The 27,568-nt window shown below is 40.5% G+C and overlaps 1 protein-coding gene across 2 annotated transcripts in view; it reads left to right on the top strand.

The window, feature by feature from the left end:
* The window catches only part of rab3gap1 (RAB3 GTPase activating protein subunit 1), an 88,648-nt gene extending 61,403 nt beyond the window's left edge, over positions 1–27,245 (top strand). Inside the window, exons 18-25 of one of the 2 annotated variants that reach the window (XM_017470105.2) lie at positions 2,790–2,927; positions 12,531–12,758; positions 13,895–13,991; positions 14,120–14,223; positions 14,318–14,433; positions 18,675–18,777; positions 24,883–24,903; positions 25,932–27,245. In XM_017470105.2, the coding sequence (XP_017325594.1) occupies positions 2,790–2,927; positions 12,531–12,758; positions 13,895–13,991; positions 14,120–14,223; positions 14,318–14,433; positions 18,675–18,777; positions 24,883–24,903; positions 25,932–26,174 (1,050 nt within the window). In that variant the 3' untranslated portion in view covers positions 26,175–27,245. The remainder of the gene's footprint in view (positions 1–2,789; positions 2,928–12,530; positions 12,759–13,894; positions 13,992–14,119; positions 14,224–14,317; positions 14,434–18,674; positions 18,778–24,882; positions 24,904–25,931) is intronic. The other variant, XM_017470106.2, reaches the window with a different exon arrangement.
* Positions 27,246–27,568: the final 323 nt, after the last annotated feature.

Consider the following 27,568-nt stretch of genomic DNA (forward strand, 5'->3'; position numbering starts at 1 on the left):
CTTCTTACCTTTTACAGTGCAAGACATACAGTGTAAAGGTGGCTGCTTGTGCCATGCTATTGTTCAGTGTACCCACTCGAGGGCTAGACCAGTCATATCAGACTGTGCTTTTTATTTTGTTCCATTTCTCAGTGGTTTTTCTGCATGCAATATTTGTCAAAGAGCTTGCATGTTGCCCTGATTCATTAAGTCACACTCCCTGGTGTGTCTTCGTGTATTCTGGGCTCAGACTGCATTGTATATCTGTATTCACAAACAGAGCCATTTATGACCAAACAGCTAAATTACCACTGACATTCAGCAAACCCCATTTGGGCTGATTGGCATTATACAACTACATTACTGTGATCTAATGGTCCACTTCGTGAAGTTGTGGATACAGGTTAGCATGCTGAGGTTAGTGTAATGTACAGCCCTGTTTGTTTGTTTGTTTGTTTTTTTTTGTTGTTTTTTTTTTAGCCAATTATTGTGAAAAAGCTTGAACCAAATGCATATACCAGCCTATATGATCTCAAAGGACGTGACCCTTAAACAAATATTTGTGTTGGAGTACATCAAATGAATAACTTTGAGAAACACTATAAGTTTTCAGGATGTTAACTACTGCTCTTAAGACTAGAGCACTTGATGAGGCATGCTTGTAAAAGATACAGGTCTTAAGTTCAAAGAAACAGTTGAAAAATGCTATGACTATTGCACTTTCTGAGAGAGCCATTCTTGTGAAAATGCAAGTATTTGCAATAGAGTGTGTAGTGTGAAGAATGGAGTGAGGAATAAAGTAAGTATGGGCTTAGGCATGTAATGAGAAATAGGGTGAAGAAAGGAGTGAGGAATAGAATGAGAAACTGGATGAATGGAGTGACGTATACCAATGGGATGAAGAAAGGAGTGAGGAATGTAATGAAAAATAGGGTGAAGAAAGGAGTGAGGAATGGGTTGCTGAATGCGGTTAGGAATGGCGTGTGGAATTGGGGGGGAAAGAATGGAGTGAAGTATACGAGTGGGGTGAGGAATGGAGTGAAGTATAGAGTGAGGAATGGGGTGAGAAATTGGGTGAAGAAGGGGTGAGGAATAGAATGAGAAATTGGGTGATGAATGGAGTGAGAAATTGAGTGAACAATATGGTGAGGAATGAGATATAGGGTGGTGAATGTGGTGAGGAATAGAATGAGGAATTGGGTGAGGAATAGAATGAGGAAATGGAGTGAAGTATAGAGTGCGGAATGGGTTGCAGAATGGGGTTTGGGGTGAAGAATGGGGTGAGAAATAGAGTGAGGAATAGAATGAGGAAAATGGATGTAGAATGGAGTGAAGTACATGAATGGGGTGAGAAATGAGAAAGAGGGTGAAGAATGGAGTGAGAAACGGAATAAAGTATAGAGTGAAGAATGGGGTGAGGAATGAGGAAATGGAGTGAAGTATAGAGTGAGGAATGGGTTACAGAATGGGGTGAGGAATAGAATGAGAAATTGGGTGAAGAATGGGGTGAGGAATAGAATGAGAAATTGGGTGAAGAATGGGGTGAGGAATAGAATGAGAAATTGGGTGAAGAATGGGGTGAGGAATAGAATGAGAAATTGGGTGAAGAATGGATTGAAAAATTCCCCACGTCGACAATTGTATGTTTTTTCTAAGTATGCTAAGTAACAACATGCATTTAAAATGTAAATTATTTATAGTTTATTATCTTAGATTAATGTTGTTCATCCCTCATACAGGTCCGTGTAAATGAGTTATTACTATAGAAACAATGACCTATTGGAATTACCACATAAATTTAAACCTTTCACTTGATTTACAGCCGGAACTGCTGTCAGAGCTGCAAGTAGAACTTAGACCATTAATCAACCTTCTGTCCTGCCAGATTTGATAACTTCATTTAAAGATATCATTCCAGTTCCAGTGAAAATCCCTACTACATTTAGAACCTAATCTGCTTATAGAAAAATGAAATTACCGCCAAATTTTAAATGATAAACTTACTATAGGACATGCGTTATTAATTTGATGGGACTGAGAATGGCGTGAATGATGCTGATAATCAAAGTACATTCTCGGAGCCGCACTCTCAGAGGAAAGCGCTATCTACCCTCTTCCGCATACATGACCGCACAGATGCCCACGATTGGCTAGTATCACTGTGATTGACAAGTGAGTGAGAGTATGCTATCCGTCCCACCCAGAGAGCACAGCTGAGTTTAAGACTAAACCCCAGAGATACTCTAGTAATAATACATTACCCCCACCTCCCCATAAAGGGCTTAAGACATCCGAGTGAAAAAGAAATACCTGTAACAAGCTGTTGTTAAATGGCTCTCCTGACTCGTTTGCGTCATGAAATATTAGATCATTTTGAGGTTTTGGTTGCTGGTGAGACTGCGAGAGTTCATGATGTCTGGTTTTGTTCCAGTCTTCCCGTAAAGCACTTGTTAGTGAAGCTCAGGGGTCATTAGTGGGCCGAAGGCTCGAGTCTAGAGGTTTCGACTGCTGAGGGACGGCACGAACACACTAATGAATCTGTAAAGCTGTCAGCTGTCTTCAGCTCCGGATCTGATGACTGACAGTCCAATCAAGTGTTCAGCTGAGCAGATTTTTCTACGTAGAGAAACGAGTCATATCGTGTGACCTTGGAGGCCTGGTTCTCTCCAGGATGTCTAAACCGACTGTCAAGTTTTGCAGGAAGTTGTACAAGTTATTTTTGTTACTCCTTAAATTTAGCTGTTAACAATATCACAGAGGAATTGTTCGTGTTGCACAACAGCGAATCTTGTTGGGGTTTTCTTTCCCAGGAGCCAGCGCCCATGACCGAAGACGCGCTGGAGGAACAGTCGGAGGTGTTGGCCAAATTGGGCACGTCGGCTGAGGGCGCCCATCTCCGTGCGCGCATGCAGAGCGCCTGCCTGCTCTCAGACATGGAGTCCTTCAAGGTAAGAATACGTAACTTCTGTAATTCGATATAAATTCAGTTATGTCTGAAGATATTCTGAGGTTAACCTCAATTGTCTACATCACACGCACGTTAAACGCTCAGAGTTAGGTGGCAATAATGCTTCTTGCCACTTACTCAGAAAATTTTCAATAAATCTTGAAACACCCTGAAGGGAGAGAGATGAAGTAGTGGAGTTTTCAGGTTCATTACAACCCATGCAAAGCATACTGCTGAATAAGATATTCTTGCGATAACAAAGAGCCTACATTACATTTGGCCAGCAGTTGATTTCTTGTGATTGATATACACTAATGCTTGACAAAATACCAGTACGAGTACGTGTGTTTAGTACTCATTTATACCGATGCTCAAACTAAAATGAGTAGACTACTTGGTATTATGCAAACAGGGATGTTTTTGTGAAGTGTGAAGAAGATGGTTCTAGAATTGAACTTCTTTGTTGAGATTTATTTTCAAGATGATATGGCGCTTAGACCCGCCGACCTTTATGCATTTTGCATAGGAAGGCCGTGTTTTAACATGCTGCGCCATTTCGCACGCTGTGTTATGTGTTAATGTGCAAAAAGAGAACCCCCCCAGCCCCACAATGGGAATCTGGACTGACATTAGTCATATGCTTTCATCTCCGCTCAATTTACTTGCTTAAATATTGAGTTCACTAATGTGAAGTAAAATCTATCAATATGTTTGACTTAGCTAACGTTAGTATAGATTTAACATGAGTTAACAATATTTATGAAGCACGCCGAAAAAGCATCAAGAGGAAATCATGAAAACGGCACTCTTCTGCGATGAAAGAGGCGCTTTATTGACCAAAAGATTACAAATTTAAATACGCTTACAATGAAGTGTGAATGTTTCAAAACATAGTTTGCTTTCCTGCACAGCCATGTTCAATTCAATTCAGTTTTATTTGTATAGCGCTTTTAACAATGGACATTGTCTCAAAGCAGCTTTACAGAAATGTATAAACACAGGATAGGGATTTTAAGCGTGTGAATTTATCCCTATCGAGCAAGCCAGTGGCGAGGAAAATCTCCCTAAGATGATATGATATATGATATGATATGATATGAGGAAGAAACCTTGAGAGGAACCAGACTCAGAAGGGAACCCGTCCTCATCTGGGTAACAACGGATAGTGTGAAAGTAAAAGAAAGTTCATTATGGTTTTTATATGAAGTCTGTTTGTTGAACTAGTCCACTGTTCACTAAAGGAGACCTGAGTGCAAAACTGTATGTGGTAATTGCAGTCCTAAGGCCATAGAAGCAACCACAGCGAGAATGTCCATGTGGAAATTGAGGTCCAGAACCATTTCCATGGTACTTCAAGCCGTACCATCCGAAGCAGTCTCCAGGCTGTAGCCTCCAGTTGATGAGAGCTCCATCCAGAGACAGGGCATCATGTTCAGACAGCATGGTCAAGTCCGTTGGAGTACTGTACAATGCGAAAAAGAATCTTAGCAAGCAAGATCAGGACCACTCATTGTTCCACTTAAGGCACTGGTTCTCAACATGGGGGGAGGGGGGCGCGCGGAGAGATCGGAAGGGGGCGCAAATTGTTTTCAAGACAGGGCATCATTTGGGTACTCTGTTTATTTTATTGCTTTTAAAATAGAATGTGCATCAATGGAAAAACCCAGCGTTCCCTCTGTATTTTCTTTTTGCTGGGGAGAGGCGGAGCTTAGACTACCTTTTATCTAGCAGTCAGTGCAGACTAGTGTTGCCAACTTAGTGACTTTTCAGGCCTCCCTTTTTTACTTTTTTTTTTTTTTTTTTTTTGCAAAAGAAAAAGTGCCTAGTGACAAATCGAGCGACTTTCCAAGTGTGGCCAGTTCTGTCCTGCAAGCGCGAGGTCTTGCTTTCCCGCTGCACTCGCGCCTCTCTCTGTGTCTGCTCTGTTGAGAGCCAGAGATTTAACAATGTCATGGATAACGAGACGTGCCCTTCGTCCCAATTTACATCATGAATATGCGAGTGTTTTTAGAACGTAAGACGAATGGAATTATCACAGCCTAGTTCTCTTGATCAAAGTAGTTATAGTGTTCAGAAACATTTTCGATCATTCATGTTCCACACCTGTGCGTTGTATAGTTTTATAAAAGGCATAAAAGTAATTTTTAAAAATCACACATATATAGATAGGTTTTACATAGAATTGATAATCATTATACCTGGTCTCCATCAATATGGTGGTGGGATTTAGTTAAGGGATTGTGGGTCTGCAATATCTTTAATAGAAAGTAGGAGGGTGGCCGAGCTGAGAGGGCGGAGCAGTATCAGAAATGAGCACAAGGTGCCGTGTATTGCACTTTGACTCTCATGCAAAGTGTAGACCTGGCAAGCGAAAGGAAAGGAAGCGTGCATGGCTCAGTGCTCGCAGAATTGAACTGCTCTTACATATGACAGTTGCTCTGGACACTGTCTTCAATGATCTATGCTTGTGAATGCCCTGTGCGTGCGCGTGCAATTTACGCAACTCATTTTGCACTCATTCTTAATGACCGCGTTCACCGATACCGCTCATTGCTCTAAGGTCAGCCACCCTCACACTCTCTAGTAAACATGCTGTTTAAATGCAATAAAATGTATTAGTTTGTTTTATTATCAGGTTACTCATATTGTAAGTAGATTCTGTATTTCCTCTTGAGCACAGCTTGCAGTCTGTTTCAATATCGTGTTCTCGTAGAACATTCAAATCTAATGTCCGTACTTTGTCAGTATTTGTCAATACAACGGACTTGGTTTAGTGGGACGTTGTGTTTTTTTTGTTGTTTTTTTTTTGTCAGTTAAATGATATTGTTAAATAAAAACAGAAATGAAAGATTTCCCAAACAGCGCAGTCCCCCGAGGTGTGTTGTAGGCTGGAAAAAAAAGACCTTTAGATCTTATTTGCATTACAAAAGTGAAGATAAAACGTTGCAGCAGTATTGTCTTGGGGAGGAAAAAAAAAAAAAAGAGAGAGACTGTGAAATAAACGAGGAACATCCTCCAGATAAAATATTAACACAACCCGTTTTTTTTTCACAGTCTGGCAAATGTACTTAAAAAAAAAAAAAAAAAATCTGCAAGGCTAAATTGTAGGCTGTTAACATGAAGAATCTAAAAATGGGAGTAGCATTATTCTGGGCATTTTAGGCATGTCAGGCAGAATGTGCCAGCATGTGGTTTTGCCTTAGTCTGTACCGAGGGCTTAATATACAGATGCATGTGTGTTTATGTGCAAATTTTGCAAGTAGAAAGAAACTTGGCTTATTTATCTACATAAAAGCAGACTTTTTATTTTTATTTTATTTTTTTAGCTGTTCTCCTTGGTGTACTCCTAGTAAACGCAGGTGTATTTAGTTTTGTTTTAAGAAATGAGTCATGTCATGCGGAGGAACTTTATGCTATCGGTTTTGAGTTGCGTTAATCCGACGTAAGAGATTGACCTCCATATCAAATCTCCAGCGTTATGAGGTTGATCTCACCTGGCTGTTCAAATGAATCTGGTAGCTTGGCAACAGAACACGAGCCGGGCTTTGTCTTCCGGTAATTGCCGATCGTGTCCTCTTTCGGTCGTGCGAGTCACGCTGTCATGTCATAACGAAATGCAGGAGGTCCTGCTCATGCTACATAAACGTGCAGTGCTGACGAACGTTGCGAAGCCGTGTAATCTCCCGGCCCGCGTTCGATCTCCGCAGTCCCCTTCTCACACGGAGAAATGTAGATACCGCTTTTGTGTACTTAATTTAATCGCTTATGATATCTCGTTCACCGCTGAGGATTCAGCTAATTAGTAAAGACTGAACATTTGAATTGGATCAGGGAGTTGGCCTAATGAATTAGCGTGGCGGATGCTGAGGTGATTCAAGGTAAGACATTAAGCTGATTAAGCTACATTAAGTGAAGTATTTCTGCTTTTCTTGTTTAATTTCTGAAATAAAGTTATATTCCTGATGTATTCATCATGCTCAAATGGTTTCCAAAAAAAAAAGAAGGGGGGAAAAAAAAAAACACTAGTCAGGATAATAGAATTTTTCTCTGTTTTTGGTCACATTTCTGATTTTCATCGTTTAGGCTAAAGGCCTTGGCGATTTCAAGTCCCGCTGTAGAGATTTCAACTCGCCTAACACATTCGTCAACGTCACCGAAATGTCAGCAGGTGCAAAGCCGGCGCAAAATATCACTCCATATCTTTAACGTAACAGTGACAGGACTGTAAAGGCAGAGCACCGCGTTTTCAGGCAAGAGATCAAATATCCCCACTTCCTCGTGCCTCTGTCTTAATCTCTGCTGGCCAGAATTTGTCAACCCATTTATAGCTTTCACCTTTATAAAGCGGCAAGGAAATTTAAGGCTGGCATTGCGAGAGGTAAGAGCTGTTCAGCCGTCGTTCGCGGACACCTATTCATCTTCGTAAGCGCCTTATTCCGCTCTGTACATCCTTGTCTGTCGGATAACGTGGAATTATCCCACGGCGCTATTCCGCAGACCATCCAGGGAGATTAAGGAACGAGAGATTTGCAAAGAAAAGGAGGGTGTCTTAAGCACAGCAAGAGCACCCTTGTTTCCAAATCTAGTTTATGTATCGTCTGTGCCGACTGGTTGTTTTTAACTGCAGGGGGCGAAGCTGATGAGGAAAGGTGACGCGTTCTCCCAGCATTTTCCGCTGGCCTACAAAATGCTCTAATTTCTCTCGACGCACCAGTGGTTTTTTTTCTTCTTTTTTTTTTTTTTTTCTTTCTTTCTTTCTTTCCCTGAACTCTCTGAAGCTGCAGCGGATGACTGCTGAGAGCTCAGCTATTGCACTAAATGGCCCCCTTAGCTGAAGATGGCCTCTAAATTTAGCGGCAGTGCTGTCTTTAATTGTGCTTAGCCAAGCATAATTTGGCATTTTGGCTTTAATTGCCATCTCCCTCTGGGTGGAGAAGGGAGACTCGTGGATATGATGAATGAGGTGACTTAAAAATATGACAGCGTTTTGAACCCTCAAAGCACCACCTCCTCTTTCAACACCACCACTGCTTCCACCATCACTCAAGGCCCTGCAATAAGATCTGTCATGGTACCAGCGTGCATTACTGCTGTATTTGGTCTCCATTTCAGCTAGTATGGATACCATTCCTGATGTCTTAAATAGCTTTGATGTCTCATCTAGTCTCTTGATCAAACGCCATTAAGGGCATATCATCAGCTAGTAATGTTCTGTTAATCAGTAGTTTGTGTGGAATTAGGGGCATGATCGAGCACCCGTTTTGAATGGCTGGGCATTCGCAGAAATGTTCGCAGGTGGTGTCTGGCATGTTGCGAATGTCAGCTGGTGAATCCACCAGCCACTTCAAAAACACCCTTGCACATTACCCTTAAGTAACCCCTTTTAAAAGAATTGGTTTGCACCTTGTCCGGCCATTAGAACGGCCTGCACGAGGGCATCACTTTGTTCGTTACAGTGAACTAAGCAAGACGATACCCGGAACCAGTGCAGTCAGTAAGCAGTGTTGCAGATGCCGATCCCGAAAGAGATCCTAACTGAACAGGCCATTCTCAAACCGGTGCTCGGCCACGCCCCCGCTCCCACAATGTGAAATACCGCAATATCCATGGGCACATCACAATACCATTGTACTGAATTTGCAATGCAGCTGCATTAGATATGCGCCACTCTTGTATAAACAGATGCAGGCCGAACGGTAATTCACATTTGATTGAAGTCTGAGAACTCCTTGCTATACTGTAAAACATCTCAGTAAACACCCTGTGATGAAATGTGATGAGACGAGCTTGTAGAAATCTCCTTCCACCACCACCTCGCCTCCCCCTCGCCTGGCTCCCTTAAGTCTCCGAGCTGCCTCATTTCTGTAAAACTTGAATCATTATGTCTTGTTGCTCCGTCTCCTAGTAATTATCGACCATGCAAGTGCACAGGACTTCCGCAGACAGGCGGAAAGGTCACGCCGAGAAAGTTCGCCGCTGGAATTTGTCAGCCGGCTCATTTACAAAGGCAGCGGCTGACAAGCCTGCGCACTCATTGCTCACCGTTGGGATTATTCATGCACTGGTATCTCTTTGCCAATAAAGAAATAAAAAAGCATTATAGAGGACAAGACTTTTTTTTTTTTTTTTTTTTTTTTTTTTTCCTTTTCTCTTTCTTTTTTACTATTCCTCCCTTTTTCATTCAGGCTTACAGGATGATGCCATGTTACTAGATCTGGGTTGAGCGGTCGCTTAGGGGTGGAATCGGGACTTTATTTAACCTGATGTTGATGTTTTGTTACTATTTGCGCACTGTTAAGAGATAGCATTGATCATCTCTGTAATTCAGAAGTACATTGGGGAGATGCATTGAACTTTGTTTGCTCATGATCAAATGATTTAATATGATTTATAACACTAGTCTCGTGCGATATAGATTTTTCGTTGCTTGTGATTTTACCTTTTGTTCATATTTTAAAATTTTTTATAAAGGCTTTAATCGTAAAAATGATTGAATCTTCACACCTCCAGGTTGGAGTTTGCTTTGTCTGTTCTCCCAGTGCTTTGGGGGTTTCCGCCGGGTACTCCAGTTTCCTCCCCCAGTCCAAAGACGTATTGTAGGCTGATTGGCATATGGATGGATAATGTAATCAGAGTAAACGTCACTGGATATCATTGCAGTGTAATATTGTATGGAGATGAGTAAATCATTAATTCACACAAGTATTTAATACAGCATTGCTGAATAGTTGAAACGGATTGGTCAGAATGGTTCTGGTTGTGGTATCTATGGTAACGGCTAAGACAGGAATTGTATGATGGAAGCTCCACAAGGATGTGTGGAGATGTTTTCTGTGAGGAGATGTTTATTTGACATTTTTGGAAAGAGTCTTGCATTGTACAAGTCAGAGGTAAAGCTGTGAATTTACATTTTCAACACAAAGTCTTCAGGACGGAGGGTTTAGCATTTTGCAATATTTTGATTATTTTTATACTTCCTTGTTAGTCATTGTATGCAAATAATCCAATGTTAGTTCATCAAGGCAGCTTTTGATAGGCTCTTGCATTTTCACCTTCCCCTTTGTGAACTGTTTCTTCTAGCTGTATAATCCTTATATCTGTTATAAATGCAACTCTGACAATGGGTTGGGTGATTTTTAGATAGATTGATAGTTTCCTTTGAAAGTATTGGAACCGCAAGGCCAATTCCATTGTTTTTGCTATACAGTGCTGTGAAAAAGCATTTCTGACATGCTGATTTCTTCTGTTTTTGCGTATATCTCGTACTAAATAGTTTCAGAAACTAAAACAAAATCGAAGATAAAACAGAGGCAGCCTGAGTAAACACAAAATACAGTTTTTCAATGATAGTTATTTATTTAAGCAAAAAAGTTACAAATCCCACCCACCACCCCCCACACACACACACACAAAAATCAATCAATTCAACAATTAAATAGAACTTTTTCAACAGCATGAAGTTGGTTAAAAGATTTTACCCAGTAACACACTATGCCAAAATTGAAAGAAATTCCAGAAATGATGAGGAAGGAGGTGATATACATCAGTCTGGGATGGGTTACAAAACTATTTCAAGGTTCTGGGACTCCAAAGAACCACTGTGAGAGCCATTATCTCCAAATGGAAAAACTCGGCACAGTATTGAACCTTCCCAGAAGTGGCCGACCTTCCAAATTTCCTCCAAGAGCACAGCAACTACACATCCAGGAAGTCACAAAAGAGCCAAGGACAACATCAAAGGAGCTACAGGCCTCTCTTGCATCAATAAAGGTCACTGTTCATGACTCCACTATTGGAAAGACACTGGATGCTTTGTTGCTTCAGGGCCTGGGCAACTTGCAGTAATTGAGGGAAACATGAATTCTGCTCTCTACCAGAAAATCCTAAAGGAGTCCTAGAAGTAAATGAAAGACTGATCTCCAGTTATCAGAAGCGTTCGGTTGCAGTTATTGCTGCAAAAGGTGGCACAACCAGATTTTAAGTTTAAGGGTGCAATTAGCTTTTCACATGATTGATAGATGTTGGATAACTTTTTTTTTTTTTTTTTTTTTTGCATCAACAAAAAAATAAATAAATAAAAACTGTATCGTGTGTTTACTCAGGTTGCCTTTGTTTTATGCTGTATTTCGTTTGAAGTTCTAAAACTATTTATTACGAGAGCTACAAAAAAACCGAAGAAAGCAAATACATTTTCACAGCACTGTACACTGAATACATTTGGGTTTGAGATCAAACGATGAGTATGACATGACATCAGAATTTCAGATTTCATTTCCTGATATTTACATCTAGATGTGTTAAACAACGCAGAACACGGCGCATTTTGTTTGAACCAACCCATTTTTCAAGTGATCAGATGTATCTAATCATGTGACTGACCGGTGTTTCTTGTTGGCCAGGTGTGTCCTGTTAGATTTCTGGTTTAAATAATTAATCCATCTGGATGTCTACTCTTGGTTTGAGCTGCATTTACTCTTGGTGAAGACTACATTTTGTTGTTAAAAAGGATAAACCAGCATGAAGACCGTAGAGATGTCTATGGGAGAAAAGCAAGCCATTTTGAAGCTGAGAAAAGCAGGAAAATCAATAAAGAGCCGTTGCACAAGCATTGCGCATAGCCAATACAACAATTTGGAATGTCCTGAAAAAGAAAGAAACCACTGGTGTGCTGACAAACCAGACACCGAACAGGGCGGTCAAGGAAAGAAACAGCAGCTGATGACAAACATCGTGTGAGCTGAGAAGAGAACAACAGCAGTCTGTGACCTCACTAACAACCTCCGCATCTTTTGATGGGAAACCTAAATGTCTTGAGTGTATAGCAAAAGAACTGGCCTTGCTGCTCGAATACTTTCAGAGGAGACAGTATAACAGCCAATATTTCCTGTTTCAGCAAGCTGTACATCTAGCAGTTTTCATAAGGCTTTTCTTTAGACATACAATACTGCTACCAAGTCTCCTAATGAGCAAGTGGTAAACTTCCTGACCAAGCATTTTGAAGCTTCATGTAGCAATTAAGGTCATTAAGGCTTCACAATTCACTCTTTCTTAATTGTTACACCGTCTTTTGTATGATCAGTCAATCATAACATTTACATTACAGATTGATTCCGTAAGGATAACGATTCAACAAAAAGAAATATTTCCGATTCATTTGCATTCATTATACGAGAGTCCACAGCTGTGTTTAAATATATTCCAAAACCTATCCAGATGTAGCACTGTAAGTGCGACGTAATATATCGCCCGTATCAAGAGGAGGATCCAAAGCCGAGGGGATTAGAACCCTATGCCGACCCTTTGTGGTAACTATTTCCAAATCGTACGGACTTTACTGAGCAGGGAACGATGGATCTAACGTTTAATGGTTCTTAACAGAATTAATTCTGAGTTTTGTGTGGAAGAGTAATGCATTGCTTTTTATTATACTGGGCAACATGTAGCATCCAGATTCCAATTTCTAAATGCATTAAATGATATCGCAATAAGTCATACTTCAAACAACAAAGTTTGTCAAAGATATGAATGTATATGTTTACATTTGGTTCTGCTGTGTGTGTGTGTGTGTGTGTGTGTGTGTGTGTGTGTGTGACAACTCCCTCAGGCGGCCAATCCTGGCTGTTCCCTGGAGGATTTTGTGCGCTGGTACTCGCCAAGAGACTACGTGGAGGAGGAAGTGAGCGATGAGGCGGGCGGGACGGTGGTCCAGGGATCGCTGAGTGCCAGGATGAAGATACCGGGCAACATGTGGGTGGAAGCATGGGAGAGTGCCAAGGCCACACCAGCACGTAGGCAGAAGCGGCTGTTCGACGACACTAAAGAAGCCGAGAGGGTACGCATCTTCACTGCATCATTTCTCCTGAGCTGGTAGGAGCCGGTGTGCAGAAGAAGCTTTAGACGTTTTTTCTTTCTCTTGATTTCTTTTGAACTGACAGTAAAAAAAAAAAAGAAAAAGATTCATATCAAGTGATATAACCAAGGCATTTACGAGCCTGTGTATACCATGTGTCTCATTAAATATATATATATATATATATATTTTAAATGAGTATGACCGGGCGGAATGATTCGAAAAGACGTTCATTTGACAGATCTATAGTAAGACAGTTTAAGCTCCCAGACAGTGCTAGGTTTTTTTTGTTTGTTTGTTTTTTTTTATTTTATAAAGTCCCTTTAAAGCAGTCTGAATTCTTTCACTGTCCCCAGTTCCTTCAAGGACTCCTGTGTGAAAGCGATAACAATTAGCAAGATTCCCTTTCGAATGCTGCAAAGCTCCTTCAGACTCAAGGACTCTTTGAAGTCCTGTCCCATCTGCATGCCACCTGCGCGATGGATAAAAAAAAATAAAAAAAAAATCTGTACCCAGTTGCTGCAGTGATCAAATGCAGGCTCGAGCGAGTCCCGAGTGGTTGCGTGCCTGCAAAAGTGGTAAAATGGGTCAGAACGCAAAGCTTGGGCAAGGTGTCCTTTCCCACGCGCCGAGTTGAAGGGGAGTTCAGGAGAACCGTTGCCAGCTTGAAGGTCGTCGTCGCTGCGTGTCCTTCAGCAGTCTGTTAAGCTCTTTTGGGGAAACATGAAGTGAAGGGTTTAGTTTGAATCCATTTACTGATTTAATTTTGCTTTCCCATTAGGTTTGTGGTTTTTTTTATTTATTTTAACCGCTCTAGTAACTTGTCCTAGCCAATGACGCATTTTGCTTTGGTCTAGTATACCGAGTAGCCTCCAGTAGGTCACTGAGACACAAGACTTCTATTTTTTTTTTTTTTAATTATAAAAAATTTAGGCATATAGGTGTTTGAAATGGGGACAGGACAGAAAATATTATGGAGACACTTAACACAATGTACTTGTGTCCACCTGGTATTTGTTATAAGGGTAAGGAATGGATTAGTGTCAAATTATAGACACTTAATATATAAATATATATATATGTATATGTGTGTGTGTGTTTATTTGTGTGCTGTGTAGGTGCTGCATTATCTGGCAGTCCAGAAACCTTCTGACCTCACACGACACCTGCTGCCCTGCATCGTCCATGCTGCTATACTCAAAGTGAAGGAGGAAGGTGAGTGCACTCAAGGTTACTCACATGAAGTGTTTGTGTGTCAGTGTGTGAGGACTAGTTTTTGTTCTTCTTGTTTAAAAGAATCTCCTTTTTCTCTTTCTCTCACACACACACACACTCGCATGCAGAGGCGGTTGAGGACATCGCATCGGTGCGTAAAATCATTCCTCAGGTCAGCTCTCATGCCAGTAAACTGCTGCGCCACCCCAGTCCTGATCTCAAGAAACTGGAGGTAAGGCATAAAAGTCAGCTATGTTAGCCTTGTTAAAGCACGCACACTTTTAATATCATGGCTAATCTTTTCTACGCTTTGGCTTTATTCTCAGGATACTATTAACCAGATCACGATGCTGGAGGCCACAATTGCCCGGGCTCGATCTCTCAGAGCTAAGTTTGGCCTCGGGAAAGGAGAGAGACGAGAGGAGACTGAGGATCTCGAGCTGTACATATCCTGTCTCATATATCGCTTTCATATATTAACATTAAATCAGTGGCGGTTCGTTTATGGGTGCGGATGAGGATTATCCAGTTTCTACCTTACTTCTTTCGAACGGCCAACGATTTCAAAAATATTTCAATTTGACAAGCCGATGTGCTATTGATTTGATCTCGGGAGTTGTTTAGCTCCGTGGAGTTATTATTACAAAACAAGTGCTAATAGAGGCCCATTGGGGCAGGATTCACACTGCCTCATGCTTGCGTTCTATGAATGTTGATATCAGCGGAGCTGGAGCAGCAGTCATGATGGTTAAACACAGGGTTGCCAAGGTCACGGTTTTACACTTCTCTCTCTCTCTGTGTGTGTGTGTGTGTGTGTGTGTGTGTGTGTGTATTAGAGATGCACCAATACTAAATTTCTCAGCCGTTAACCGATTATTCAGATCGTTCTGCCTTTTATACCTTCTTTTAAACGAATAATAATTAATTCCACAATTCTGAAGGAAATGCAAATAAAAACTTTATTCTCTCCATTTCAACAAGTTGTTTCACAGTAACTGGTCTCATAAACATTAACGCATTACTCTAATTAACATTAACACCTGAACTAAATTCTAAAGATTAAAGTAAAATTTCTTAACTTATTGAATGTTATTAATTCATATTAACATTGACTGAATTGTAAAAAAACCTCCTGTTAGTCTCACATTCACTCACCACAAACACAAGCATTTCTACTTCATCACTGACATCAAACTGATAATATATATCAACTTTTTATATATTAACATTAACTGGATATGAAATGTACTACTCTACTCTTTTTCTGTGCTATATATATATATATATATATATATATATACTTTTTTGTCAACTCTGCTTCATTTAAATCTTTCAACGGTGTACTGTGCTTTAATTCAGCTGGAGCAGCACGGCAAAAAAAAGCCAATTAGAAACTCCTGCTTCACTGCCGCAGCGTCCGGTGTAAAATTTTATCAGTACAGAGATGACCGAGATTACAAACTTCAGTTTTGTCGTCATTCCACACAAGAGACATCTTTACACACAGCACGGAATCGATGTGTTTTCCCTCTTTTGATTGACAGGATACAATCGGCCCTGATCATTGGATGTTTTTAAACTATCGGCCGATGGCATGAAAAATAGCCTTTATCGATATGATAGCCTATAGCGGGAAAGTAAATACATTGGTGCATCTCTAAAAAAAAAATATATAAATGTATGTGTGTGTGTATGTATATGTGTCGATCAGAAACTGCGTGTGTACCCCGTCCGTCACACAAAGGCTGAGAAAAAGAAGTCAGTCTGTCTCTTCTAAATCCCGAAACATTTGGACTAGTTTCAAATCTTTTGTGTGGTTTTTGAGTAATTTGATTGAAAATGTTTGCTGCAACCTGGCAACCCTGCTTAGTGATATTAACTCTTCTTTGTTTGACTCGCACTTTCTGACATAGCGATGGGAAACACATCCGCTGCCTCGAGAACAGAACAAATATACGTCTAAAACCACTCAATACGAGCTACTAGACAGCGCGCTGGATGCCTCCATGTACAGTCCCCTCCGAAACTCTTGCAACAGCAAGGCCAATTAAAAATTTTTGTTCTATACACCATAGACATTTGGGTTTGAGATCAAAAGATGGATATTAGACGAGTGTTTAGGATTTCAGCTTTTATTTCCTGGTATGTACATCTAAACTTGTTAAACAACATAAAACATAGAATCTTTTGTATCCAGCCACCCAATTTTAGGCAAGCAAAAGTCTAGGAACAGAGAAGAGGAAAATTAAAGTAAATAACACTTTGTATTTGGTAGAATATCTCTTGCTTGCGAAAACTGCATCAAGCCGGTGACACATTGACATCAACAAACTGTTGGGTTCTTCTTTTGTGTTGCTTTTACCACAGCCTCATTTATTTGTTGTTGTTTTGGGGGGTTTCTTCCGCCAGTCTCCTCTTCAGGAGGTGGGTGAAGGTCTTGTGATTGATTGGCCAGTTTAAAACCTCCTGCGTTTCCCCCAAGATGAAGTCTGTTTATTCGGTTGGCATTGTGTTTTGGATCATTGTCTTGCAGCATGATAAAGTTCCTACCGATTAATTTGGATGCATTTCTCTGTAAATTGGCAGACAAAAGGTTTCTGCAGGCTACTCCATTCATTCTGCTGCTACCATCATGAGTTACATCATTAATAAAGATTAGTGAGCATCTTCCAGAAGCAGCCATGCAAACCCAAGCCATAACACTACCTCCACCGTGTTTCACAGATGAGCTCGTATGTTTCTATCATTGTTTGTCATCAGGTGGTGGTGTTTTCTTTGGCCGACTCACTCGGTGTCTGTTGCTCTTTCTTTTTCAGGACATTCCAAATAGCTGTATTGGCTATGCCCAATGTTTGTGCATTGATTGATTGATTGATTTTCCCTATTTTCTCAGCTTCAAAATGGCTTGCTTTTCTCCCATAGACAGTTCTCTGGTCTTCATGTTGGCATTTTAACAACAAATTGCAGTCATCACAGGTGAAACTGAAGGCTCAAACCAAGCACAGATGTTCAGAGCTCTATATTCTTTAAAAAATCACTCTAACAGGACACACCTGGGTAATAAGAAACACCTGTCAGTCAAATCTTCCAATATTTTTGCTCTCCTATAACTTGGGTGCTCTGATACACAATATGCTACGTTTAGCACGTCTACATATAAATACCAGAATAATAAAAGCTGAAATTCTAAACTCTCTCTCTTCTCATATTCATCTTTTGATCTCAAACCCAAATGTCTTCCAGTAATTTTGGGTTGGCCTGTATATTGTTGACCCTCCTATTATGGGGTATACTCTAAAAATTCATTGGCTTATAGCACAAGTCAAGTGTGATAACCTTAAACAATGGAGTCTAGAGGCTTTGTCGTTATTAATATCATCCTGCATCCCCCAAAAATCCGCTCCTGATTCGAATCATAGTGGTTTTGTGAAATTGTTGCCTGTTTTTCACTTTGTGTAGCTGCTATATTTTAGAGTCAAAATAATAGCAGAGCTGGTAATCAACAGATTACTCCGGGGTCCTGAAACAACAATAACTCCTCTCAAAGAGAAGAACAATTTTGTTTCAAGAGCCCGGCTGAGTACACAAGAGCTATTAGGGGGGGAAAAAAAAAACTTCTTTAATAGATCCCTGAGCTAAAGCTAAATCCCTTTCATAGATCACCCTGTATCGAAGGAACGGCCAAGTGCTAGGAGGATATCATTATAGATGACCAGGCATGCGTCTCGGCGTATGTCAGCACTGCGCGTGTTTGTTTGTTTGTTCTGCACAAGCAAGACCCAAAATAGATTCCGCTTAGATGTGTAGAAGGCAGCATCTCGGTCAGTGACCCGCTGGAGCCGCGAAGGCCGTTCAAGAGCAGCATGTGGCTTTGACGGGTTCAGCCTGGGTCATGTCACACAAAAGGCTTGCGGGCCTCGTTAGTTCCCAGGGGTCAGTTAGAGGTTAGCATGGGGTAGGACAGGAGAAGCTTGCCGGCCTCATTAAGGAGAAACTCTCAGCTCCCTTGGAGGAGGGGAAGGGATGAGTGTGTGAGTGAGTGAGTTAAGATGTGAGAGATCTATCTCTCTATCTCTCTCTCTCTCTCTCTCTCTCTCTCTCTCTATATATATATATATATATATATATATATATATATATATATATATATATATATATATATATATATATATATATATATAAAATATACATGAGAGGAAGGGAGAGTGGATAAACAAGCCCAGGCAACTTCAGCGAATGAAAATGCTGAGAATAATTTTTAAGAGTATGACGGTAATTTTTTTAAGAGACTTTTTGAGAAAAGGTGAATGCTTTCTGTGCACAGCTTTTAAACAGGGCTGGTGTACTGAAAAACTACAGCACGCACCTGGCTCTTTTTTATTTTTTTTTGCATTTCAGTTTTAATGAGTCAGAGGTTTTTTTGCTTGAGGTGTAGGAGCGTGTTCTCCAGCTCGCATGGTACTAAAATGAGACGAATCGAGCAAGTGCAATTATGAAAGCATTTGTCCGGCCCCCCCTCCCCGGCGGCTCGATTCAGTTTCACTCACTACAATCTCTGTCTCGCTCTGTTTCTCGACATATCTCCCGTACGTTAACCAAAATAATTGTATGCATGCGTGCAATCTGACAAAGACGATACGTCATGCGTTTCTTCAATTCTGTCCTCTCTTTACTCCCTCTCAGGTTCGTGAGCTCTCTGTTAGAAGAGCCCGAGGTGGCCGTGATTGGCGCGGGACGGGGTCCGGCAGGAAGCATCATCCATAAACTGTTCGTCAGCGCTCAGCGGGTAAACACTCCTCTTGCTTACGCACACACACACACGCATATTGCCTCTATAGACCGTTTTCCGAGTCCTGGACTCGCATTGTGTCGCATGAGCCACTGCGGCCTCCAGGTCGAAGAAAGAGCTTGAGCAGAAAATTTCCACCTATTGATTGGCAGCCTGTAGGGGGCGTGGCTAATAAGCATGACAGACAAACAGTGAAAATCATTGCACCTTGCTCTAAGCCAATGCCTGTTTTTGCGGATTCCCTTTGAGCTCACACAGGAGAACCGGTGTGTTATGTTGCATGTGTTTGAAAATGTTGCAAATATTATATTCAGCATCAGTTAGAGCAAACTGAACTAATTTTCTTTTTTCCCTTTCTTTCTTTATCAGACTTCCACAGTATAGGGGTCATTCCTATCTCAAATGGTGCAATAATTGTAAAGTTGGTTGCTCGGCCATATTTAATTATCCGGATTTTTGTATCGGCGTTACAAAACCACCATTTTTTATTATTTTTTTACATTTTATTTTACTTGCTTTAACTATGATGGCCATCTTTGTGTCATGGCACACAACAAAATTTGGTTATGCAGCTGAATGGTCCTGGTCCTGAACAAAAACTGATCTCTAGGTCATCAAATTATACCAAGTAAAATAAAACAAACAAACAAAACAAAACAAAAAAAAAAACAATTCATAAAGGTAATCACTCAAAAAAAAAAAAATGTTTAAACAGTTGAGCAACCTGCGCTGGACCACTTGAGATGGAATGACCCATAGGTGATCATCCAAAACTGGAGAAAAGGCATATCACTTACAATATTCTTTGCTTTAAATTTGCATGAAGAAGTAACGCATCAAGATCCGAACTAGTGCTGAAGAACATTAAATCATATAGAATGGATAGTAAATGAGAAGAGCCATCATTCATAGCATGTACACTGTTTTGCAATAATAGAATGTTGGAAGAAAAAAAAAAAAAAAGTGCTCTCCCCGGCATACGCGAGCTGTTTTTAGCTGTTCATCATAATTAACTAAATTAATTAAATGAAGCAGATATCTGGGTTTTCATTTAGAGTGCTTTAATGTGACACAGAGGTAATTTAACACGCTGGCCGATCTACTTGTTTAAAAAGGAGAAGAAGAAAGAAAAAAAAAACCCACACCTACTCATCTCAAGTAGAAGAAAAAAAAAAAAACGAAACGTTTACGCATTAAAGCGTTAAATTGTTTTTGAGATGAGGCCTTCGTAAATTTCTTTTATTCATTGACGATCGCTTTTGTTTTGATGAGATACTTTTTCCGTCACATCGTCTCAAACCCAAGACAGCACTTTGGCCACACACGTCTGACACGCCGGATCGAATAAATTCATGCTTTCGATGAAGATGTATGAAGCTGGCTTGAAATCCAGGCCCCGTTTACATTAGTGCGTTTTGGTTTTGCTACAGTTATGCCCGTCGTCTACACTACTCCGGCGTTTTCCACCCTCGAAAGCGGAGACTTTTGGAAACGCCGAAGACCCCGTTTTAGTTTGAAACTCCACCTGAGTCTCACAGGAAGATAATTGCTCACGTTGTCTGCAGCACGTTCTATATGAATATCAATGTTCTGGCTCAAGCAAACTTTGCCTCGAATGCTCTCTGTGTGAGTTTATGCGCCAACGTAGAGCCAAGCGAACCTCTACCATGACTCTGAATAAGATTGATTTGTAAAGCATAATTTTACTGCTTTTTTTTTTTTTTCGTTATGCGTAAAGTTTGTGCTTTTCACAACATATGATTAGAGACATGCTGGGCTCCTGGAACTTCTCCTCTACAAACAAACATGTGGTAAGGTGCGGTTCGCTGAGTGGGGGGGAAGAGAAAATGCCAGAATTAGTTCTGGGTTTTTTTTTTTTTGTTTGTTTTTTTTTTTTTTTTTTTTTTTTTACATCCAAAAAGATTCGATCTTGTGTTTTTCAAAACTTTCAACCAAGCTCAGGACCGAATCCTGGGCCTCTGGTGTTGTGAAACGGCAACATCACCCACGTCGCTATTGTATCGTGCATGAATTCATCAGGTTCATTTTGTTTAATCGGCTCATGTTAACACTCGGTCCCTCCAGGATTCCGCAAGGAAATTCCGCAATATTCGGAGTACAGTACAGATAAAAGCTCTCGTTTACCAACAAACATCGCTGCGGAAGACCGTGCAAAACGATTTCATGCGATTGCGATTTCACAAATTCAAGTAGTTTTCCGGAAAAATTCGAAAAAGCACAAAAACTCGCAAATTTTGAAAGAAGACCCAGCAAAATCGATGGGTTTTCGGTCGCAATCACAAAAAAAAAACAAAAAAAAAAACAACTTGCCGCGATCCTGTACGGAGTGATTTACTACATGAATTGGTCACACTCACTCTACAATTCTGTAATTCGAACTAATAATCAGAAATGGCTTTAAATTCAATTTAGTATAAGCAATGACATCAACTTCTTATGTGAATATTCTTATGTAAACTACATGTAAAATGGTCTCTCAAATCTGACCAGCCACAATTGCTTTCTTCAGTGTAACACGGGTATCTGTATCCGCATTATCCTAAAGAATCTACAGGATAAAAACCTCTCTGCATTTCCACGTGACTTGTTTTAAAGAATGAAGTTGATGACGGCGGACTCTATATTCAATACTCCGAGGCAGCACCTTATTCAAATATCTTTCAGAGCAGCAGCTGCGAAAGTGTTTAACTGAAGTTTTTAACTGAAATTAGAACAGTTTAGCCAGTGTTCACAAATTTTGATTCCTTGCTACTGAGGTACAGAAGACACCTGGGAATGCTACACGTTTCTGCTTTCTCAGCCAAAGCTAGACCAAATGCCACTCAAATGGGGAAATGGGAAAAGATGCGGCATGTGAAAGACTCCTTTAGTTCTGGTTGCTGTCCATTTCGTTTTGTTCAGACTTGGGTGAGCTGTAGAGATGCACCGATGTTTCGGCCGATAAAGGCTATTTTTCACTCCATCGGCCGATAGTTTAAAAACATCCGACGATCAGGGCCGATTATATCCTGTCAATCAAAAGAGGGCGGGAAAACACACAGATTCCGTGCTGTGTGTAAAGATGTCTCTTGTGTGGAATGATGACAAAACTGCAGTTTGTAATCTCTGTCATCTCTGTACTGATAAACTTTTACACCGGACGCTGCAGCAGTGAAGCGGGAGTTTCAGTGTCGAGTCTAATTGCTTTTTTTTTTTTCTTCTCCGCGCTGCTCGAGCTGACTTAAAGCCCAGTACACTGTTTAAAGGTTTAAATGATGAGTTGACAAAAAAGTATATATATTGCACAGAAAAATATATTTGTAGAGTAGTGTATTTCATATCCATTTAATGTTAATATATAAAAAGTTGATATTATATATTACCAGTTTGATGTCAGTGATGAAGTAGAAATGCTTGTGTTTGTGGTGAGTGAATGTGAGACTAACAGGAGGTTTTTTAGATTGCAGTCAAATTTAATATGAATTAATAACATTCAATAAGTTTACTTTACTCTTCAGAATTTAGTTGATGTGTTAATGTTAATTAGAGTAATGTGTCTTCTGTTTCTGAGACCAGTTACTGTGAAACAACTTGTTGAGATGGAGAGAATAAAGTTTTTATGTGCGTTTCTTTCAGAATTGTGGAATTAATCTCTATTCATTTAAAATAAGGCATAAAAGGCAGAACGATCTGTACCGGTTATCGGTATCGGCCGATATCACATAATCGCTTATCGTATCGGCTGAGAAATTTAGTATCGGTGCATCTCTACTGAGCTGTGAATTCAAGAAGCTCACTCTTGTGAGCCAGTAAAATAAGAGCTGTGGTATTTTTTTGTGGGTAAATTTAAGCAGAAAGCAGATGAGGAAGTTTAAATTAAATTCAACTTAATGAGGTTTTAGGTCTTGTCGGCTTTTATTTCATATGCGGTCACTTCGTGAAGTTCTTCAAGCAGTCACTATTTTATTTTGAATTCAGATAATGATATCGTGTGACTAATAGATAGTCCTTGCAGAATTCTATGGTCTGGGGGATATTTCAGTTAAAATGAATAAATACATTTGTAAGACCCAGGGACGAGTGGTTAGATGGGTGGCCAGGCAAAAGAAAAACAAAGTTCTGACGTTCGAATTGTACAGAATCGCCATTTTACGAAGGACAAAGTGTGTGTTTCGTTACATATATTAATTTCGATTGATACTCGGGTGAAATATCAATCTGGAGTGGTGTCGGGTTCGATCCTCAGCTCTGGTTCCTCATCTGTGCAGGGTTTCTCCGGGTTTTGAGTCCGAAAGACAAGCTACAGGACGATGATCTTTTCTACCGTGATCTGTTCGTGACCACGGCTTACTCCTGGATGTCGTCCATGCTTCACAGCGGTTGCGAATAGACAATTACGCGTGTAAGCTCTTCCGTCTTTACCGCTCCTACAAGCGTTGCGTTCGTAGAGCGTTCATACGACTCCGTGAAACGAAATACACCGAAAGATGATCAGCGGAGAAAGGTCACGAGACTCCGAAGCCCGAGTGTTAATAGTCTGCAATGTGTCTTAGTCAGAGTCCTGCAATCCCTTATCAATTATGCAAAAATCCCCAGAGCAAGCACGAAACACGTGTAAGGTTTGCGTCGGGTACAGATTAGCCGAACGCATTAACATTTCGTGATTCGATGATGTAATGGCTTTTAAACCTTATAAACAGAGGACGCATCGATATCTCCGGAAGATTTAACAATAAACTTTAGAAGGAATTTCAAGAAGTGCCGATCCAATCCTCTGACCGGATTTGTTATTTACCCAGGTGTGTAAATAATCGCGTTATACTAAGACGGAATTGTGAAACTTTTTAATAGGGAAGTAGCCCAAGAGATGCAACTTAACCCAAAACTTAGTGTGGTTTAATGCACAATGCTGCAGGACTGTCGTTAATAAGCACTCTGTGTCACTAATACGCCTCGAGCGGTTCGAATTAGCGGTCATACTGGCAAGTTAACCGTTTATTAGATTAGAGGCGTTTATGGAAGATCCTATGGTGCAATAAAAGGAAAAGAATTAAATAAATAAATAAATAAGTGTTGAATTTTGGGCTTGTAGTTTAAAGTGCAAACTGAAATTTGAAATGAACGAAATATTTTGTGGCTTTTTGGTGACGCCATGATGCTTTTGGGCTCGAAACGTACACAGACACTCCGAATATCTGTTCAAATTTAGGATATTCTTCTCCTAGGTAAACAGGTTAAGAATATTCCAGCAGCGTTAAAATGCCCAGTGTATTATTTAGCACGGGTGTGTTTTGAGAAACGCCAATAAAGTCACGGCTGGCTCTTCTTTCTTTAAGTAAGAACTCGCTGAAATCGAGTTTGTTTGCCCAAACTCTCTCTCTCTCTCTCTCTCTCTCTCTCTCTTTCTCGTTCTCTTTTTCCTCCCCGTCTGGAAGATGTATGTGTGAGTGTTAAATTATACCCTGTGTGTTGCCAAGCTGGAAATAGAAAGGCAATAATTATCCCAAGCATCCTCATGTAAATCATGCGAAATCAGGGGATTCAAATGAGGTGAGCTTTCTTGGAAAAGAAAGCGAGATAAACAGAGAAGGGGGGGGGGGGGGGGAGAGAAAGAGAGGAACAAAAGGGAAGAGGTGGAAAAATGTCGGACGCCTTAAAACGCCGTGATTAAAATTTGACCACTGCGCCGAGGGATGAGCCGACTGACTGACACGGAGCTAGCGCGTGTGTGTGCGTGCATGCATCTGCATCGTACATGTATGCGGAAGTGGGATACCGTGCTTGCTTTAGCTGCCACTAAAGAGAGCATGGCATGTGTAAAAAAATAATGATAATAATAATAGAAAAAATATTCTGAAATCTAGATACACACCGTGTCATGTATTCTCATTGATTTTACCGAACGCAGTCATGCTTGTTGATGTGTAGGATAAAAATTCTATTTTGACTGTTGTGTTCATTGAGAAAGTGAAAAGCTGGCACCTTGACTTTATTTCTTTGTGATATTTTTGTGTGTGCATATGATTTTTTTGTTTGCTTGTTTGTTTATTTCTTTATTTATTTCTCTCTCCTAACACGGCTTGCCTCTCACCCTTTGCCAAGCTGGCTGATTCCAGTGATGAGGTAACCACAAGCAATATCCTCTCTCATCTGCCTCTTCCTCTTTCTTCCTGCTTGGTTTTCGGTTGTCTGTTTTGGCCCACCAACTTCTTTCTCGCTCCTTGCCAAGTGAAGGATGGTGGGGGGACGGAAAGAAAAAGAAAAAAAAAAAAGAATGACACTGATTTATTGAAGTTATACAGATAATTAGTTATTAGTCCTGTAATGACCAAGCTGCAGAGGTGTAGGATGTCAGTGATCATTGCTCAGTGAGTCAGAGGAAAGTGTTGCGTGTTCACAGTCGGCTTTTGAACCATTTCCTTTCATTTCTCAACCTTTTATAAGCTCTGTCTCGCACTAATCAGTTATTTCTTTGCTCACCCGTCTATTCATCTCCTCACCGGTGCTGTCTAATAACAAGGGTTTTCTCATGGACGTGGAGGTCAGTGTCGTCAAAGGACTCATTTGCTTCCCCCACCCCCACCCCTTTAGTCCTGGCCTATTAGGACAAAAGTGCTGTTTGTCGTTTGACTCCTGGTCTTTCTGTCGCAGTTTGTGCGCGCTTGGCCTTTTCACGAGAAGTAGACGCCCGTCTTTCTCTCAGCAGCCTTTAGACGCTGCCTTTTCAGTGTTTCCTTACCAGCTCCCCCTCCTTCATTATCTTCTGACATCTTGTGGATGTGATAAGACACTTGCTAATTTGCAATCAGCCTGCTAATTAGTGAGATTTGTTCCACCACTGAAAAAAAGAAAAAAAAAAAAAAAAAAAAAAAATTATAAACTATGTGAATTTGCTAGTTTCGCCAGTTCTGAAAAACTCTCAGGGCACACGAGATGGATTTATTTATTTATTTATTTATTTATTTATTTATTTATTTTCGCGCATGTTAGACTTCAAGCACGTTCAGCTCATTAAAGTTTGTCTTGGAAGCACGATGTCAGGTTGAAGTTCTTTCAATTTCAAATCAATCGCGACAATTCCAAACCTGTGGAAAGACTCGAGATCTGCAGTGCCGTTGCATAACTTTAACAATGTCTTTCGATCCACGCAGGCCGCCCTGTTGGCGCCGTTAGACGAAGAAGCGGGCCGAGTGGGTGGGCCCGACGATCGCAAGCCGGCAGGAGGCGGAGTTCCAGATTTCCCACCGCCGGCTGGACGGGAGATCCTGCTGCGTACGTGCGTGCCGCGGCCGGCGCCGTATTCCAAAGCCCTGCCCCAGCGCCTCTTCTGCGTCCTCCTGAGGGAAGACTTCCGGCTAGCTGGAGCGTTCTCGTCCGACACCTCGTTCTTCTGAGGAGAACCGCTCGAGGAACCGAGGTGAAAACTAAGGACGCTGTGGATGTTTTTAAACACGTACGTTTTTTGAGTTGGGGGAGTGTTCAAGTTGCCTTGAAGAACTAATGAAGAAACAAGGTTGCCATGGAGTTAAAACCCATTTGGGATCTTTATTCGTAGGGTGGCTTGTTTCTAGACCAGTTCTTTTGGGTAACTTCACCCATGAATGCATTATCACCTCTGATAGATGTGAACAACCTGTTCATTTGGGTTGTCATACACCTCAGTAATATCGGCCTGTCAGTTTCCCACATACTTGCAGCATTCCGTTTCTTAAATCATGCTTAAGGAAAAGAAATCTCAGCATTGATGTGGGGAAAATATTTCTTTATTATATATACACTATATATATATATATTTACACACCTTCTACATGGGCATGTCATGTGCAAACTGAAGTAAGAACAGTAAGGCATTGTACAGAAGAGCCAAAGTGAAGATCGGATTTGCGGATAATACAAGAAATAAAAATAAAAGTTGTACATTTATGTATATCAGTGTTCACAGAAATATCATGGATGTTTATGGAGTAACTAGAAGAATACAACAATGTTTCTTTTCTGTAACCGTAGCCTTGTAAAATGATTAAACAAATGACACCTCAGCAGATAACGAACTCGTATGTATGATGGTATATCACTATTTTTCACAATGATTCTAGATGTTCATCTCGCTGTATGTGCTGTTTGTTTTATTGGACCAGTAACATGCCACAGTTTGTATGTTATGACAGTAAAAGTCTCAGTTACCTACAGTGTGTAACAGGTTTAAAGTGCAGGTTTAATTCTAGATCGCGTATAGTAGCCTTACAAATTTCCTGACGGTTGCGTAGTAATTGTAACTGCTGTTAATTGTCAAATCGCAGAGCGCGTTTGATCAGCTAATCTTGCGCCAAGTCTGTTTTATGAATACGAGTGAAATTGGCCAAAGCGTGTAAATGTCAAGTCAACATTTCAATCTTAAATGTGAGACCTCCTTAATTTAACACTGTTGTCCTGAATGAAATAAAATATTTTAATGGCGCAAATCAGCTTGTGTATGGCCTCAAGTAATGTGAAAGAATTACTGTATCGTGTGGATATTATTTTCAAAGCTGTCTTCAGTCATCATAAATTTCTGTGTTTCTTTGTGTGCATTATGAATGTGTGTGTGTACATGTACAGGTGCTTCTCAAAAAAATGTGAATATCGTGGAAAAGTTCCAAATTCAAAAAGTGGAACTTTCATATATTCTAGATTCATTACACATAAAGTGAAGTATTTCAATCATTTTTTTGTTCTAATCTTGATGATTAGGGCTTACAGCTCGTGCAACTCAAAAATCCAGTATCTCAAAATATTAGAATAAAGAATT

This window comes from Ictalurus punctatus, chromosome 6, assembly GCF_001660625.3.
Source record: "Ictalurus punctatus breed USDA103 chromosome 6, Coco_2.0, whole genome shotgun sequence".
Lineage (NCBI taxonomy): Eukaryota > Metazoa > Chordata > Actinopteri > Siluriformes > Ictaluridae > Ictalurus > Ictalurus punctatus.